Below are 18150 nucleotides of genomic sequence, written 5' to 3'. Positions count from 1 at the left end.
CGCCACCTACCGATGATAATAAAAAATCTTGAATCAGATTCCCGCTGTCAGACCTCCAGGACAGCAGGTGGCGCCAAACACTTGTTGCGTGGCTCCGCATTTAAACCAACGGCGCCTTGTCGGAAACCACTTCCGGGTCAAGAAAGTGTTGTAGTTGTTGACAGAGCAGAAGCTAACGGAGCTACCTGGTGAACATGACAGAGAACAGATGGCGGCAGATTTCAGTGTGACGGTGAGTCCTCCTCTGGACCAGGGTCGGTTCGTTTACTGCTCTTAAAGCTGCGCCTGCTCAGTACGGCCGCCTGCTGGGTGTTAGCTTAGCCACGTTAGCTGCCGGTGTTGCGACGGTTTGTGCTTACCTGTTGTTTACCTGTACAGCTGAGCACAAGCCTGCACAAACCCACCTGAAGACTCGTCTGCCATATAACGATATTAATATAATAGTTTCTTACTCATATAGCACCTTAAAAGCAACGTTTTCCAGAGTGTTTTGACAAAGACGAACTGATGGACAGGTGTTGGATTTGTTCCGAATCAATTAAAAATTTGATAACTCTGGTTTTATCTCTTCCGGGGATCTTCCTGTATGGAGTTTACATGTTCTCCCTCTACATGCGTGGGTTTCCTCAGGTTTCTCCAGCTTCCTCCCACAGTCCAAAAACATGCTGAGGTCAATTGGTAACTCTAAATTGTCCGTAAGTGTGAGTATGATTTTTTGTATTTGTAGTCCTGTGATAGACTGGTGACCTGTCCAGTTTGTCCCCAGGTTTCAGCTGGGACAGACTCCAGCCCCGCATGGGTTTAAGGGTTGTATAGATGATGGATGGACAGTTTTCCTGACAAAGAAGCTGCTCAGAGACGCTTTGAAATACTGACACATTGATCACAGATTAATTATTCTAATGACACTGATGTATTGATCACTGGTGTATCGGTTATAGATGTATTGATAGCTAATATAGATTACTGATGTATCAGTTGCTGATGATGTATTAATTGCTAATGTTTCGATCACTGGTCTTATTGATCATCCTCTGTGTGTTCCAGTGGACGGAGAGGCGGCGTCCAGCTGAAGAAGACATTTGTCCTCTGGAGGTCAAATCATTTAGGACGGATGGAGGGACAGATGTTTTCCGAACAGGACAGAGGTCAGAGACAACGTCCACACCTGGAACAGAACGTCCCACTGATGAAAGACAGCAGGTCACAACATCTGTCTCAGGTGACTCATACATATTAGATTGTATTTCATGTGTAATTTGGTGAACTTCACCTGTGAACAGGCGTACACAGAGAGGTGTGCACCTGATGGAGACAGAGCCACATGTACAAGTGTTTCTGTCTCCTGCTCAGGTGAGGGGACTGTCGCCACAGAGACCTGCGAACTAAGTGATGATGAAATGGGTCGACTGGACATTGACCTGGACAGGAAGTCCAGAGAGCTCAACCTGACATCCAGCAACGTGCGCGCCATCCTACATGTGAGCAGCATGGACGTGGATTGTGTTTCTGTCCTCAGAATGTGACTTGTCATTGTCCTCAGTGTTTCGTGTCTCTGTGCGCTAACTTCCTGTGTGTCCCATCAGGAGGTGATTACCCATGAGCACGTGGTGGCGATGATGAAGGCAGCAATCAGAGACACTCAGGACCAGCCCATGTTTGTGAGTGTCATCTCAGTCTGTGTCTTCAGATGGACTTTATTGTGTCTCTGCAGTGTCTTTTCATGTTTATTGTCCTTCATGCGTTCATTTTGCTTTATCATAATGAAGGTCTTGCCTCTCTCCTTGTCTCTTTCTTACTCTCTATGTCTTTATCATAACAGTAATGTCTGTCTGTCTTCCATCAGGAGGCGAAAATGACTCGGTCCAGACTGAAACAAGCCATCCAGCAGGGACAGGTAGACTCAACCTCCTACAAATCTGTCTGACACTTTCTCTACAGTTTAAGACAAGCCTGTCTAACCTGTTTGTATGTCTTTATGTCTGGTTCCAGCCACTAAACTGGAGTTTTTCAGCACTGAACCCAGTCAAGGTAAAATCATTCTCTTTGTCTCTCTCACTAACAGTCTGTTTATTTTACTGCCTGTCTTTCTCTCTCTCTGTCTGTTCTCTACACTCTGTCTGCCTCTCTCTTTAAAGTCTACAGTAGTCACTTTTTCTGACTGTCTGCCTCTCGAACCGCCTGTCTGTCCTGCAGCCTCCTCAGTTTGTTGACATTGATCTTGAGGAGGATGAAGATTCATCTGATGAGGAGTATTGTCCTGATGAAGACGAGGAGGAGGAAGACACAGAGGTGAGTGGCTTCCCGACCGTCCAACCATGTCCAACAGTGTAACAATTTATTTTACGTAACACTGGAACGTTAATACATGCAGACTGCTGGTCCTCTTGAACACTTTATGACTTATTTCTGTGTAAAAGGAGCCAACACACCTTGTTTAAAAAAATAGAAGACTAGTCTTTACCAATCAATACTCTGTGTGCAGAGCTTCCTCAGTGATGGAGACAGCCTGGCTTCCCCTCCCAGAATGCTGCTGGGCTCACAAACCAAACCTTCAGAAGACCAGAGGTCCCAAGAATCCCTACAGGTACCCTAACCCCTGACCCTCTCAAGTTCCAATTTGGTAAATCCTGTTGCCTCGACTCCTCATGTCTCCTCCTCGAACCTCTGGTGGGCCGGACTAAGATGGGAGGAGGGGAGTCGATTGTGTTCGATAAGTGAAATGAGATCTGTTTTTCAGAGATGTCCAGCACACCTGAGGGAACACATGAGGACGTCCACCTGCTGTCCTCAGCAGCTCTTTTCTGCTCCAGTTGAATCTTCCTTCATGGAGAGACTAAACGCTGTGGAGGAGGAGCTGGACTGCAGCCCCGCCTACACCTATGGACAGGTACACCTGACTGTCCCTCTCTCTCATGTGTCTGCTTCTCTCTTTCACCCGTCTTCCTGTCTCACTTTTCTGTGTCTCTCGCCTGTCTGTGTCTCAGTCTCTGGACAGAAAACCTGATGGTGATAATGACAACAATGATGGTGGTGATGAAGGTTTTAGCTGTTTGGCATACCGCACACGCTCCAAGCTTCCTCTAGTTAACATCCCTCTGGGTCAGCTGGAGGCGGAGCTTCTTGCCCCTGACATCACAGCAGACATGTATGATCAGAGCCACGCCCAGCGGGAGGAGGACCGTCATTGGACGAGATGGCTGCAGAGTCTCATGGCGCCTGATTGTGAAGGTTAGACTGACAGCAGTGTCACCAGTATCAAACTCTGACTCGGTTTGTCTTTTGGAAAGTTTGTCTTCCTATCGCTTTGAGAATTTCTTCTTCTTTTTCACTTTCACTGACATCAGAAAAACTTTCAGCAACATCTGACTGATTTCAACATCAGCTTTCTTTTAGTTTGACCAACAGCACAGTGCTCAGACTGCACTCTGAGGGCTTTTATAGTTTGATCAACAACCAGGATTTGTTCCTCTTGAGGAGTAAAATGTGCAGAGATTTTTTTTTTTACATTGTAAGTCATATCAGTTTTTCTTAAAGTGTTTGGTGCAGATTAAGATTTAAGTGTAGTACTGACAAATGCGTTGTTTCTATAAAGCTGAAGTTTAAGAACTGAAAACTTCACCACCTCATTGATAAATCTAATTTCAAAACAGGAGTCCATGAAAATTTTAGGAATCAATTTCTGTGTGAAGACAAAATAGCAAATTCAGTTCAGAGTAATCGGAGTGAACCAGAGGTGTGAGTCTGCTTGTTGTTGTTTACTGCTGTGCCAGCTGTTGTTTCAGGGCTGCAGGCTGCGAACACTTTTCAAGAGTGTGCGAGTTCAAATGTAGCGTTTTTGTTCAACTCTGACTGTTTTCAGGCCAATTTAGAGGTTTGGAGTCATGCTGGTGCGACCAACTGAAAGCCCTGTTGTTTTGTTGTTTATCTCTGACAGCTGACTCTACCTGTTTTTTGTTGTTGTTTACCTGTTGTTTTCTCAGATGAAGCCGATGACGACGACGATCCCGAGTACAACTTTGTGGAAGATCTGGATGAACCGGACATGGAGGACTATCGGACGGACCGGGCCGTGCAGATCACCAGTAAGTTACGTGGACGTCAGAACTCTCTGGTTTTGTTGTTTCACTTGTTGTTCTCGCTATGAACTGTTCTGTGTCTTTTTCAGAGAAGGAAGTAAATGAGCTGCTGGAGGAACTCTTTGACACAGTGAGTTTAAATGTTTGGTTACTGAAATGTGATTTGGTTTGTATTTCACTGCTGACTTCATTCCTTATTATGACTTTGTTGTAGAGTTATACTTCACGTCAGACTGCTGTGAACGACAATAAATAAAGATTTTTCTTCTTCTTTACATCATCACTGGACAAAACATCTGATTTATCCTGTACCGTTTAAAACTCTTTAAAACAAGAACTCTGGGCTTTGCTTCACATTTCTGGGTCTATGGACTGTGTAGTGAAAAAGAGCTTCTGAAGTGATGCTGTTTTCTGTTGCAGCTGAAGGACGAGGATGTGGCCGCTGAGGAGGAGGAGCAGGAAGAAGAGGAGGAGGCTCCATCACAGACTGGACCAAAATTCAATGTCCCCCAGGCTTTACGGTAACGCGGAGTGATGCATGATGGGAGGTCAGAGTGTCGAGCACATATCTGTACAAACATATGTTGGATATTTATTTAAATATAGACACTTTTAAAAATGTTTAGACCTTCACTGTGTAGCAGATTAAATTTTTTTCTGTGGCTCCAAACTGTGGTCATGTTTAGCCTGTTTGATTTGATAATCTCATGTTTTCAGAACCTGATTAGGTAGAGAAAACTGAATCTAAATACACAAACTTATGTCACATATTTGTCTAAAGCAAGTTTTCACTTCATCATTCTTGGTTACTCAGTGTAGATTGATTGAAAATCATTGATGTTATTGCTTTAAAATTAGTTCTTGAACACAAAGTAACGGTTTGAATACATTCAAAAGTGACTGTACGGCTTTACAAAGACATCCATACAGAACATCTGGATTACAGACGTCGCAACCTCTGATACTTTGATTCTAAACTGATTTAAACTCCTGACAATGAGTGGGTCCTTGTGTTTCTGTGGTCCTGAACGCAGCACAGACGCTGCATGTTCTGGACAATAAGAGCATTCAACTGCAGCAACAAAAACATGCAGGGCGATATTTAGTGTTTGTTATTGACGACCAGAGTCATAATGCTAGCTGATTTAGGCTAATGCAGAGAAAGCTCATAACATTAGAAGCCTCTGTTGTAATTATCAGTCTGTCAGATGTAACACTCTGTTTGTCCAAACATTCTTTGTGCAGCAGCTTTTAAAACTAATTTAATGATGTGAAACATGAATTTCGATGGTTTTACAGCTGTGATGTTTGCGTTTGTAGAGCTTTTTATCCACAACTATGGAAACACTAAAACATTTACATGCATACAAACAAACGAAGACGCTCGTGTCTATAACATACGGTCAGTCCTCCTGTTGGGACGGTGCAGCAGAGAAGTGCTGTAACTGTTTGGGTTGGGAGGAACAGAAACATCCTCTGCTGCTTCTTCACACAAAGAACATGAAGAAGAATCCAATTAGAGGAAACATCTGGTTTCAAACTATGTCCCATTTAAACACTGCCAGGTCAAACTGGTTCCTGTCTCAGTGTGTCCCTCATCTAAGACAACTTTAACATTTAGTTTACTTAATTTGTACATAACTTAGACCATGCCAGTGTTGAGTCAGAGAAGGAAACGGACACCTGAAAAACCTGTCTTCTACCTGTTTGCTGTCCACAGTTTTGAGGCACCGTTAGCTAGCATGTTGACGGAGCGACGGCAGACGATCAGGAAACGATATGAAGCCCTGCAGCAGAGGAGAGCACTGCAAGACACAACTAATCAGCTCCGGAACAACACAAACGCCAAGGACACACCATCCAACAACATCGCCTCCGTCTTAGTGCTGCCGAGCTGGACCTGCCCTTCGCTCCACCTGGACTACACCCAGAGGCTGCAGCTACAGCAGCAAGTACAGCAGGTGTGTAAGACTGTTACAGCTGTCTGGAGTTCAAGTCTGCAGCTGCCCTTGTGTGTGACACTCAGGAGAAATTAGGAGCACATCTGAAGGAGTCCTTGGTGGTTTTCAAGTCTGATGATGCAGTCAATGTGGAGAGGCTTCAGGACCAAACTGCTGCTCCTTGCAAATGATTTGGTTCTGCAGGCTTCATTAGACTGTGGAGGTTTACTGGATTCAGCTGAGGTCCCGGTTTCTGGTTAGAAACTGAAGAAATGAGATGTCTTAGACTGCTGCCATGCTGGACCTGGACCAGCTGCAGAAGATAGTGGATGTGTTTCATAGTGTGTCCTTTATATTTGTATTGGTGTATCTGTAATTACCTGCTCTGTGTTGCTTTCTCTTTCAGCATGTGCAGCTGTTGACTCAGGTACACCTGCTGAGTCGCCGTATTGATGCCCTGAACCACGAAGCCTGCATCACCAAGCACTACCTGGTCAGTAAACGACACAAACATTACCTGAAGGCTGTACGATGAAGCGAGTTTGAAGCAGAGCTTTCTTTGTGTCAGTCGGCTCAACAACTAAGCAAAATCCCAGTCAGCGGTATCACACAGCTGGTTGTTCACTGTCTTTGTGGACTCAGACTTTCTGCCTTCTAATCAAAGGAGGTGTTTAACGCGTCGTGTGACTTTTCATCTGTACAAAATCAAACAGTCAACAGGCTGTTTTAATGTAGAACAGTGAGGAATATAAAAATTTAGGTCTGACACTGTCCCATAATGCAGGAAATCACTTTTATTTTTGGCTGAATCAAAGTGACATTAATGTTACTGAATATTCTCTGTAGTAAATACACTCAACAAAAATATAAACACAACACTTTTGTTTTTGCTCCCATTTTTTATGAGATGAACTCAAAGATCTAAAACTTTTTCCACACACACATCACCATTTCTCTCAAATATTGTTCACAAATCTGTCTAAATCTGTGATAGTGAGCACTTCTCCTTCCCTGAGATAATCCATCCCACCTCACAGGTGTGCCATATCAAGATGCTGATTAGACACCATGATTAGTGCACAGGTGTGCCTTAGACTGCCCACAATAAAAGGCCACTCTGAAAGGTGCAGTTTTATCACACAGCACAATGCCACAGATGTGGCAAGATTTGAGGGAGCGTGCAATTGGCATGCTGACAGCAGGAATATCAACCAGAGCTGTTGCTGGTGTATTGAATGTTCATTTCTCTACCATAAGCCGTCTCCAAAGGCGTTTCAGAGAATTTGGCAGTACATCCAACCAGCCTCACAGCCACAGACCACGTGTAACCACACCAGCCCAGGACCTCCACATCCAGCATGTTCACCTCCAAGATGGTCTGAGACCAGCCACTCGGACAGCTGCTGAAACAATCAGTTTGGGTAATCAAAGAATTTCTGCACAAACTGTCAGAAACGGTCTCAGGGAAGTTCATCTGCATGCTCGTCATCCTCATCGGGGTCTCGACCTGACTCCAGTTCGTCGTGGTAACCGACTTGAGTGGGTAAATGCTCACATTGGATGGCATCTCTCACGTTGGAGAGGTGTTCTCTTCACAGATGAATCCCGGTTTACACTGTTCAGGGCAGATGGCAGACAGCGTGTGTGGCATCGTGTGGGTGAGCAGTTTTCTGATGTCAGTGTTGTGGATGGAGTGGCCCATGGTGGCGGTGGGGTTATGGTATGGGCAGGCGTCTGTTATGGACGAAGAACACAGGTGCATTTTATTGATGGCATTTTGAATGCACAGAGATATCGTGACGAGATCCTGAGGCCCATTGTTGTGCCATACATCCAAGAACATCACCTCATGTTGCAGCAGGATAATGCACGGCCCCATGTTGCAAGGATCTGTACACAATTGTTGGAAGCTGAAAACATCCCAGTTCTTGCATGGCCAGCATACTCACCAGACATGTCACCCATTGAGCATGTTTGGGATGCTCTGGATCGGCGTATACGACAGCGTATACGACAGCGTATACCATCCATCCATCCATTCTCTATACACCACTTAATCCTCACTAGGGACGCGGGGGGTGCTGGAGCCTATCCCAGCTGACTCGGGCGAAGGCAGGGGACACCCTGGAAAGGTCGCCAGTCTGTCGCAGGGCTACATTTTCAGACAAACAGTCACATTCACACCTATGGGCAATTTAGAGTTATCAATTAACCTCAGCATATTTTTGGACTGTGGGAGGAAGCCGGAGTACCCGGAGAAAACCCACGCATGCACAGGGAGAACATGTGAACTCCATGCAGAAAGATCCCAGGCCCACCCCGGGATTTGAACCGGGGATCTTCTTGGTGCAAGGCCAAAGTGCTAACCACTACCTACTGTGCAGCCCCAGCGTGTACCAGTTCCCGCCAATATCCAGCAACTTCGCACAGCCATTAAAGAGGAGTTGAAACCCCCACCAATAAAACCAAACTGCACCTTTCAGAGTGGCCTTTTATTGTGAGCAGTCTAAGGCACACCTGTGCACTAATCATGGTGTCTAATCAGCATCTTGATTTGGCACACCTGTGAGGTGGGATGGATTATCTCAGCAAAGGAGAAGTGCTCACTATCACAGATTTAGACAGATTTGTCAACAATATTTGAGAGAAATGGTGATATTGTGTATGTGGAAAAAGTTTTAGATCTTTGAGTTCATCTCATAAAAAATGGGAGCAAAAACAAAAATGTTGTGTTTATATTTTTGTCGAGTGTAAGATTAGGTAATCAATATATTTAAATGTTTTAATGAGTGTTATACCAGCTGCAGCACCAAGCATGTCAACAGACCAAACATTAAAACATATCTATACGATTTCTGCATCACCAGCTGATTACATGTAGGTTTCCATGGCAACACAATGCATCCAGTGTGTGATACTGTAACTGCTTCATTCAGCGGTTTTAGTAACATACAGGTCAACAGATTTACAGATAAAGCATTTTACCTCAATTTCGAAACAGAATCTCTCAGAGAGAATCATCAGGAAACCATTTGGCTGAAGGTAGATGAACAGAACCTGGACCAGGTTAGCTCCACAGCATCAGTTACCATGGAGATCTAGCAGGTTAAGGGTTAGGGTTAGACACCTTCATCTCAACATGCATGCTGACCAACTAACCTCCCTTTGTTGTGTAGCGTATTGGTCAGTAAACAGCAACACTTTAATCAGTAAACAACACAACAAATCTCTCTTCTTCCCCTCAGGAGGAGCTTCAACACTTTGCTCGTCGCCGGGAGGACGTACGTCTCCGCAGCAGTTTCAGAGTGTGCAACCTGCAGGGGGCGCTGGATCTCCTGCAGGAAGAGGAGCAGAGGGAGGAGCCTCCACCTGCTCCTCCTGCTGCTCCTGTTCCTGCAGTCTCCAGACGCTGGCTACCGAGAATGACTCCTGCAACCAACAGTAAGGAGAAGATCTAAGCCTTTGCTCTGACTGAAGGTTAAATGCCTGTTTGGTGTTCTGTCAGCTGCTTATGTTTCTGGTCCTGGTTCTGTTAGGCCACGCCTTCCCTCTGCTGCCTGCTGACACCGCCTGGTTGTTCGCCACCCGATCCGTCTTTCTCTACCCAGAACTGCTTCCTGTCTGCAGCCTGGACCCCGCCCTCCACAGCAGACACCACAGGAGTGTTTACACTGCAGGAGAGGACGGGTACAAATGTCTATATCTCACCATAGTTTGATCACAGAGGTCTGCATAGAGGTTTTGGGCTTCTGCTTGTGTCCTGACTTGCAGTATGATGTAGTATGTTGGTCTTATAGACACAAACATGGGTCTGAAAAGATAAATATTGGCTTCGTTTGAATCCGTAGCAAAGCATCAGAAGACTTTTTGTAAATTACAGATTTAAATTTTTCACATTTTTATTTGTATTTATTTAAACTTTAGTCTACATCACAGTAAAGTTAAAGGTTAATGATATAACATAGTACATAACCATAGACATCTGCAGAAAGGACAGAGAGGAAGTGGTCCAAAGAATATACTGTCTGACATAGTGTTTCCCATGGTGCCTCTGTGCAGGCTGATTGTTCTGGGCCTGAAGCACTTCGAGGGCACGGTACATTCAGATCAGCTGATCAGCTCGTACCTGCTCTGCAAGAGTCGATGGAACTTCAGGAAACACGTCAGAGAGATGAGCAGTTCAAGAGCGCCACGCAACAACGTCATCAAGGTGACATCACTGTGACATCACCATACACTGTGTCATATGGTTGGCAAATACTATAACAGCTGTAACAGTGTCCTGTGAGTATGTCTGTGGGTTTGGACCAGTAGTTTGTGTCTGCAGACCCAGAGGCTGCACCGATAGAACTGCACGTTTACAGGCTTTTATAGCATCACCTGCTGCAGTGGACGATCACTAAAGTGTGCAATTTAAGGTTTTAAAGCAGGATTTCACTCAAGGTTTATTACATCCAAAATACTTTTTGTAATTTAACTCGGTTAATAAGACTTGCATTTGGACAAATTGTGTAATTATTAATTATTCTTTAAAAATTAATTAATAAACTGATGTCATTATCGGGTAAAAAGATAACAGAATCATATGCTGATATCTGTGTGGTCTTTAGCTCTCAAACAGGATGGTTTGAAAAGTGGAAAGAGGCAAAACACAAGGACAACTCTAGAGCCAAATACATATTTATTTAATATAATAGTAGTCAAAAAATCACACCATCACCCACAAAGAAGCAAAAGTAAACTATTGTTGTGACTGCCACCACTGAGGACTTCATTAACTTCTGCGAGACACATAGAATGACATAAACATGCAAAAGTAGACAGAGCATTAATATATCATGATGGTACATGGTTCACTATGTTTTTGCTTTGGCTATATATATATATATATATATATATATATATATATATTAAATTTCATGCTAAAGTATCCCTCTTGAAGTGAGCATTGTTGATCAACAGAATTCTCTCTCTTCTTTCCTCAGTTCTTTTTCTATCCATCAGCAAAATTCTTCCAATTTACTGAAATGGTAGACAAACAACATTATTCCTGCTGGATTGTCAGAAGTATTTTAAACACTACAGTCATAACTGGTACTTCAGTATAAAACACTGAATGTTAAACATTCACACTGAAGGTTGTTGCTGCTTAATGGAGTGACAAAGATCTGTTCACCAGACTTCTAGTATCGGATGAAGGATTAATTAATATGTTGGCTGTAGTTAATTATCTTCATCTAGAGCCAAAACCTCACCCTGACTCAGTGAAACAAATCAAACAGCTCAGAGTTGGTTTCACAGCAGCTTTCTTTATGTAAAACTGGTCATTTGCAGGTTTAATAATGTTTAAACAGTTTATTTCTCACACTTTAGCAGGTTGATACGAGCTTTACTGTGCAAATGAAGACATCGGCCCTGTTTTTATGGTTAAACTAGTAAAACTTTACTCACACTCATTACTCAGACTGTGACTGTTGTTCATCATAACCAGAAATGCTGCCGCTTCCTTTAACATCCACTTAGCCGGTGAACAAACTCCAGGGTCCTGAAAGTTCTGCAGACACACAATACTCAGGTAGATAGATGCAGATGAACTGTCTTCTTGTCGTATTTTCAGACCTTCCTGACTCAGGGAGTCATTCCTCCGCTGCCACTTGCCTGCAGCAGAGTTCTGCCAGAAGACCAGCGCCCCCCAGTGGACAGAAGCACCTCCAACATCCCAAACTGGCTCAAGGTCTGAGAAACAAAACCTGATCTTGTTTTCACTGACAGGTGTCATTTCTCATCTGTTTCAATCCATTCACGTTATTACATGGGACAGGAAACAACACTTGATATCACATCAGCTGTTTTTTATATCAGCTGTAACTAATTCTATATGTAATTCCATGGCTAGAGAGACAAACATGTAAAAACCAACATGTTTCCAAGTGTCCACAGATGTTACCAACACTGGATAAATGGAGGCTCTGCATACTATAGATTATAGATACAGTCATGCACACCTGCCAGTGGATTGTTGGGTTCAGAAGGTTAACTAAACTGTAACTAACAGCCTTGATTAACATGTAGTGAACAGATGGACTAACCCCATACTGACAGATTAGCTAACCCCTCACTGACAGAAGAACGATCCTTTCAGTAAAAGAGTAACTATCCCATCACTGACAGGATGTTGGTTGCTTCTCACCTGCAGAACAGTCAGCAGATCATCCAGAAGACCCGGCTGGACTCCACCTGTTACCCGCCCACCCTCCCTCCAGGTTGTGCCCTCAGGCTCCACCCCTACTGGCTCAACAAGTCCTCCCGCCCACCTCCCCGTCCCCACAGACGCCTTTTCACCCTGGCCCACAATGCATCTCTGTTGCCCCTCGCTAAAGCCCTGACAGACCGACGGGTGGACATGCAGCCAGTTAGTTACTTGTCTCTTCCTTCTCCGGATGTTTCGTCACTCTCTGACCCTCCGGCTGTGTCAGCAAGCCTACCATTGGCTCCAGCTCCTGTCAGTGGGGCCATCCAATTAACTACTGTTCATCCAGTCTCCTCCCACCCTGATGTCATCCAGTCCTGCCGTCCTATTGGCCAAAATCTGCAGCAAAATGTTTCTGAGCAGGAACGCCTCACCTCCATCCCATTCCTCGTCCCACTGCCCCCGCTGTCCAACCATAAAGCTACGAATCCCATAATGCCTTGCTCAGATACAGTTGTGAAGCCCAGCTACTTCCTCCTCCAGATGATGTGGCCGCCACCGCCTCCCCCCACCACCACCTCCCAGCATGCTCTTGGGCACCAGCAGCCTCATGTTCAAATCATAAAAGAGCACAATGAGGAGAATACCACAAAGCCAAGCCCCACACCTCCACAGGTGAGACAGCGGCAGGAGAGGGAGGAGAAGTCGACTGTTCATCATGTCAGTTTGGATGGAGGAGAAAGCAGTGGAGGGGAGGAGCAGAGGAGTGAGGGGATGGATGGAAGAGGAGACCAGGAGGAGGAGGGTGGGGAAGATGGGGAGGAGGGAGAAGAAGACAGGGAGGAAGGAGGAGGGGAGAGGGAGGACGGAGGAGGAGAAAGGGAGAATGGAGGAGGAGAAGATGAGGAGGACGGAGGGGGAGAGAGGGAGGACGGGGGAGGAGAGAGGGAGGATGATGGAGACAAAGACAGGGACGAAGATCAGGACCGGCAGGGCGAGGAGGAGGAGGATTTTGATGACCTCACACAGGATGAAGATGAGGAGGAAGTGATGTCATCAGCATCAGAGGAGTCAGTGCTGTCTGTTCCAGAGCTACAGGTAACCAGGAGGTTTCTGACATCATCAGTGAGGCTGACCTTCGACCTTTGCTGCGAGGCTGATCTCTTACCTCTGACCTTTAGGAAACCATGAAGCAGCTGACGTGGCTTGCAGCAGAGCGGAGGCTCTGTGCAGACGGAGACTCAGAGGAGGACCACTCTCCAACATCTCCTGGTTCTCAGGAGGAGGAGGAGGAGGAAGAAGAGGAGGGACCGAAGGGAGAGGAGTCTGCGGCGGGGCGGAGCAGTAAGGTGGACTTAGACGAGGAGACGCCGTCAGGAGAGAGGACGCCCAGAGGAGGAGGGAGATGTCCCGGACGAGGACGAGGTCAGATCTGTCTCTGGTAGCATTTGTTTTTCATCTTTACATCATAACCAAGTGTCTCCTGTCGTCTGCAGGTCGAAGCCGACCTCATCGCAGTTTGAAGAGGAGCCGTCAGGAGCGTCACAGCAAAGACGCCGCTAAGTTGTTGCTGCTTTACGATGAAAATATCCTGGACAACGACCCACACAGAGAGAGCAAAGACGTGGCGTTTGCCCAGAGCTACCTCAACAGGGTAAGACTGTAGGATGTGTCCTACCAGAGAGCCACAGACTAGAGACTGTCCTCAACGAGAACCCCCAAGGAGGAGCTCACTTCAGACTGAAATTGTTTCCACATGTAAACTCGGCAGCAGACTCTGGTTGTTGTTTTCTGTTCCTTGGTCACCTTGGAATTCATGGTTCTATCTGACATTTTTAACAGAGTCGAGTTGTTCACATACATGATCTTATTTTGTGTCAACTTGTTAACATTACGTGAGCTGTTTGTATTTTTTGACTTTCTAATTTGTAAACTGAAAGGTTCTACTTGCACATTATATTGATAGTGTTTTACAATGTGATGTGCAGTATTTCATAGTTGGGTTAAGACTACCATTACAATGTAAAACTAAGCTGTCTCACACCAGTCTAAACCCAGTTCATGTTCTCTATTACTGGGTGAACAATGCAACACTTGGTGAATTTTGCTTCACAATGATGGGAAGAGCCAACGCCCAAGGATCAAAAAGCGATGTCGCTATGTACACTTGGCTGCCACAAGCCAGTAGTTGCAGATGTTTCTCCAGCAATCAAACGAGAGCCCATTATGATGGTTCTGGAGGTGAATGTGACAACTGTTGGGTTTCACTGGGATCCTGTGGCCTTGACCTTAAACTATCATGTGAGGACGTGTTGGGATTTGCCACCACAGGAATCAAACTGAAATAACTGTTCTGGTCCACAGGTGCGTGATGCGCTGCAGGACGTACCTGAGCAGATGGAGGAGTTTGTGTCTCTGCTCAATGAGTTTGAGCAGGTAGGAGAAGGAGAAGAACTGTTGCTGTTGTACCGGAAGCTGCGCTGCATCCTAGGAAACCGGGTGGACCTTCTTCGAGACTTTGCTGCATTCCTGCATCCAGAGCAGGCCCTGCAATGTGGACTGGTGAGTTGCACAGGTGTCCATCCACCCATCCACGCAACCTACATCAATCTGCTGCTTCCTGTCAGTGTTTAGAATGTCACTGATCACAGGTCAGTGTACAGTTCAGGTGTGAAACAGGCACTGAGTGATTTATGTTACCTGAAGGCAGCTTGACATTTTCATAATGAACTTCAGTAATTGTCTAAATCATGCCCTTCTCCACAGTTGGAGGAACAGCAGGCGTTTGAACGCAGCCGTCGTTTCCTGCGACAGTTAGAGATCAGTTTTGGAGATAATCCGTCACATTACCAGAAGATTATCAAAGCTCTGCAGACCGGCCCAGACCTGACTTCAACCACTATCCACGAGGTATGATTGGTGTAGACACCAGTTTAACCAGCATTGACAACTGCACAGAAACCTGTTGAACCATTATCAATAAATTTACAGAAACCAGTTTAACCAGTGGATGTTATTGATCAGTCTATCAAAGCTGACACCAGCTGTTTACTGGTTTTCAGCTGAAAGCTCAGATGGCCACGCTGCTAAAAGGCCACACCCATCTACAAGCTGAATTCTGGGTATTTTTTGATGAGCTCCGCCCACCTCCAGCCCGCCCTGGACAGTTTGAAGAAGCCCATTGGCCAGAGGAAGGAGGGGGCGGGTCAGACGGTGGAGAAGGGGTCGGCCAGGTGTCAGGAGGCGGGACCTGTGGCGGCTTTGAGGAAGTGACACTGCCAGAGCTTGAAGAGGAAGAAGAGGGTCTTAAGAGTCAACCAATGACAAACCGGCGCCAAAGGAGGAAGATGGACGGCCACAGAAACTACAAGGTCTGCAGGGCACCAATGGCTTTCTAAGAGTTTGGATCCGATTAAAGTCTGGATCCTATCAAATTTTAGTTCCTTTAGAGATCTGGATCATATTAAAGTCTTTATCCTACGAAGATCATGATCCTATAAAGATCTGAATTGTCTCAGTGGTCAGTTTCTTGGTTGATTTGTTGTTTAGAGTGTGTGTTGTGCTTCCAGGACCGTGACTGGTCAGATAAACACTGGTCCTGCCTTTGTCCTGATGCAAAGATCCGCCATCACAGGAGGAAAGAATGCTCCCACTGCCATGGCAACAAGGTGTGTCCTCATGTTTGCTTTAGGACCTGCACCAGCGAGCAGGACTGTAGTTATCGAGGTAACTTCAGGGTTAGCTCTTGGTTTCCTGTAGTGTGACGGTAATTGTAATAATAGTCATATCTTTTTTTTTTTTTTTTTTGAACATATGTTTTATTGATTTTTAATTCAAGGTGTACATGTACACAAAAAACACAAACTATAATAGTCATATCTACTCGTGTCCTAATAATCGGTAGTGATATTAATAAGCCTCAATCTGCAGTTTTCAATCCTGCTTTAGTTACTGCAGCTGTCTAACTTGTCGTCTGTTTTACGTCTTTAAAAAAATGTCCATTCAAGGTTTAAAGAGAGCCACCCTCGCGACAGTAAAAACCCTGAGTTTAGGTTCAACATACCTCGCTAACCCGCTAATCTGGCTTCATAGTTCAGCCCTCTGATGTGACAGATGTTTGCAAATACCTGACTAACCTGTTGATCCCTGCTACAGACCTCTGGCGGCGTGTCCAGGGCCATGAAGAGTCTGGACCCTCTCTACTCTCAGATAAGCTCTGCACATGACGAACCAGGTGACAAAGACCTGGACCTGAAGGGAGGCGATGACAGTCCACAGCCAGGTGTGTCACTGAACCACATGTTCATTTCCAACTGACCAGCAGGTGTGTGTTTGTTCTGAATGACAGCTTGTTTCTGCTGACAGATCGAAGTGGGGCATCATGGGAAGGCCCATTCCCTCTGACTGATGAGAAGGAGGAGGAGGAGGAGCTGGACGATGAAGAGGGCGATGAAGAAGAGGAGGAGAGGAAGACCACTGAGAAGGAGCAGGGTCTGATGGGGAAGAGGATCAGGAGAGAGGAAGTGCAACAACCTCCATCCATCACCTCCTCCATAGCATCCACCTGCTCCTCTGTCTTCACTTCTACATCAGTTAGCTCCTCCTGTTCCTCTGCCTGCACCTCCTCCACTACCTCCTCCATCACCTTCTCCACTTCCTCCTCCTCCATTTCTTCTGTTTCTCCCTCTGTCAGCACCTTCTCCATCACCTCTTTTATCAGCTCCATCACCTCCTCCATTTCTCCCTCTGTCTGCACCTCCCCCAACCTCGGTTCTTCCTCCTCTGCTCCTCCTCGACCCAGTCCTCCTCCTGACCTCCCTGTCTGCGCCAAGAACATTTCTCTGACGGCGAGTGGAGAGAAAGTGATCCTGTGGACCAGGTATACCTGAGTTTGAGCTACCGTCTGTGCTCCTCCTCTGTAGGGAGCAGCAGGAGTTACTGACTGTTGTTTTCTTGTTTATCCAGAGAAGCTGATCGTGTCATATTGACAACGTGTCAGCAGGATGGGGCCAATCAGGACACTTTTCAGGCCATCTCCAGTCTGCTTGGCAACAAGACTCCTGCTGAGGTGATTGTTTCTTCTGTTGGCCTGGGATGGGTCAGTTTTTAAGCTCTGTTCTTACTTGTGCTCGTGTCTCCAGGTGTCTCACAGGTTTCGAGATTTGATGCGTTTGTTTCGGACAGCAGCTCGTCAGACCAGCTCTGAGGATGAAGCCCCTCCCACTGAGACAGCAACAGCCAATGAGGTAGAAGACTGATATTCACCAATGACAACAGACTTCTGTTACCCAATGAGAAGAACTGCTGATTAGCAGCAGAAAGTATTGTTGGATGTTTTGAGTATTTTTATTGTAAAAGACGTATGAAGTCACAGGTGTGTTTACTGTTCATAACATAAATGTACATATGAGCTTTCACGTTATTTAATGTCTTTGTAAAAATGTTCCATTTTTTAAATATTAAATCAGTTTTTCATCACTCAGTCTGCTGACATGTTTCTTGAAGTTTATTTTGACTCCTCAACACTGAAAAATGGTAATGTTCCAATGGACCCTCAGTCATATTTCTAAACCATGTTCAGTCTTGGTTTTGTCAAGCTGTTTTATACTTTTACATCATTTAAAACCTGTTACTGTTCTGCTCACACCTTTAACCAGAGACATGTTTATTGAAAACTAGTTGAAAGGTGCCGTAACTGTCACTGTTCAATGTTTTTATCTGTTAAACTACCCTGAAAGCTCCAATTTTGTCTCCTCAGACCAAAGATCCTCCTTCCAGTTAACTTCAGAGTCTCCACGTGTCTTCTGGTGAACTCTAATCCAGATATGAGCTTTTTTCAGCAGAGTCTTCCTCTTTGTCTCCCATAAAGCTTTGACTGGTGAAGAACAGACAACAGTTGTATAAATAGTCTCCCAGATCTCAGCTGCTGAAGCTTGTAGCT

The 18150-nt window shown here is 45.4% G+C and overlaps 1 protein-coding gene across 1 annotated transcript; it reads left to right on the top strand.

Moving 5' to 3' along the window:
* The first annotated feature begins 88 nt into the window (after positions 1 to 88).
* LOC110963813 (GON-4-like protein) lies at positions 89 to 17687 on the top strand. The gene is made up of 30 exons (XM_051957349.1): positions 89 to 232; positions 1048 to 1222; positions 1354 to 1481; positions 1587 to 1661; positions 1847 to 1897; positions 1993 to 2031; positions 2197 to 2292; positions 2486 to 2587; positions 2741 to 2890; positions 2988 to 3231; positions 3984 to 4085; positions 4169 to 4209; positions 4500 to 4600; positions 5800 to 6040; positions 6426 to 6512; positions 9265 to 9460; positions 9556 to 9706; positions 10079 to 10229; positions 11637 to 11753; positions 12216 to 13307; positions 13391 to 13634; positions 13706 to 13863; positions 14574 to 14771; positions 14976 to 15119; positions 15272 to 15580; positions 15779 to 15877; positions 16365 to 16491; positions 16575 to 17088; positions 17175 to 17277; positions 17351 to 17687. Exons 1-30 carry the CDS (start codon positions 209 to 211, stop codon positions 17465 to 17467), a joined length of 5376 nt encoding a protein of 1791 aa, XP_051813309.1. The 5' UTR covers positions 89 to 208; the 3' UTR covers positions 17468 to 17687.
* Positions 17688 to 18150: the final 463 nt, after the last annotated feature.

The sequence above is a fragment of the Acanthochromis polyacanthus genome, chromosome 12 (assembly GCF_021347895.1).
Source record: "Acanthochromis polyacanthus isolate Apoly-LR-REF ecotype Palm Island chromosome 12, KAUST_Apoly_ChrSc, whole genome shotgun sequence".
NCBI lineage: Eukaryota > Metazoa > Chordata > Actinopteri > Pomacentridae > Acanthochromis > Acanthochromis polyacanthus.
Note: the sequence above shows the minus strand (reverse complement) of the source record. Positions and strands in the feature narration are given on the sequence as shown.

Coding starts and splice junctions, on each gene's coding strand:
- LOC110963813 (XM_051957349.1), top strand. CDS start 209: ATGGCGGCAGATTTCAGTGTGACG. Junction 233..1,047: donor CGGCAGATTTCAGTGTGACG/GTGAGTCCTCCT, acceptor TGTGTGTTCCAG/TGGACGGAGAGGCGGCGTCC. Junction 6,041..6,425: donor TACAGCAGCAAGTACAGCAG/GTGTGTAAGACT, acceptor TTTCTCTTTCAG/CATGTGCAGCTGTTGACTCA.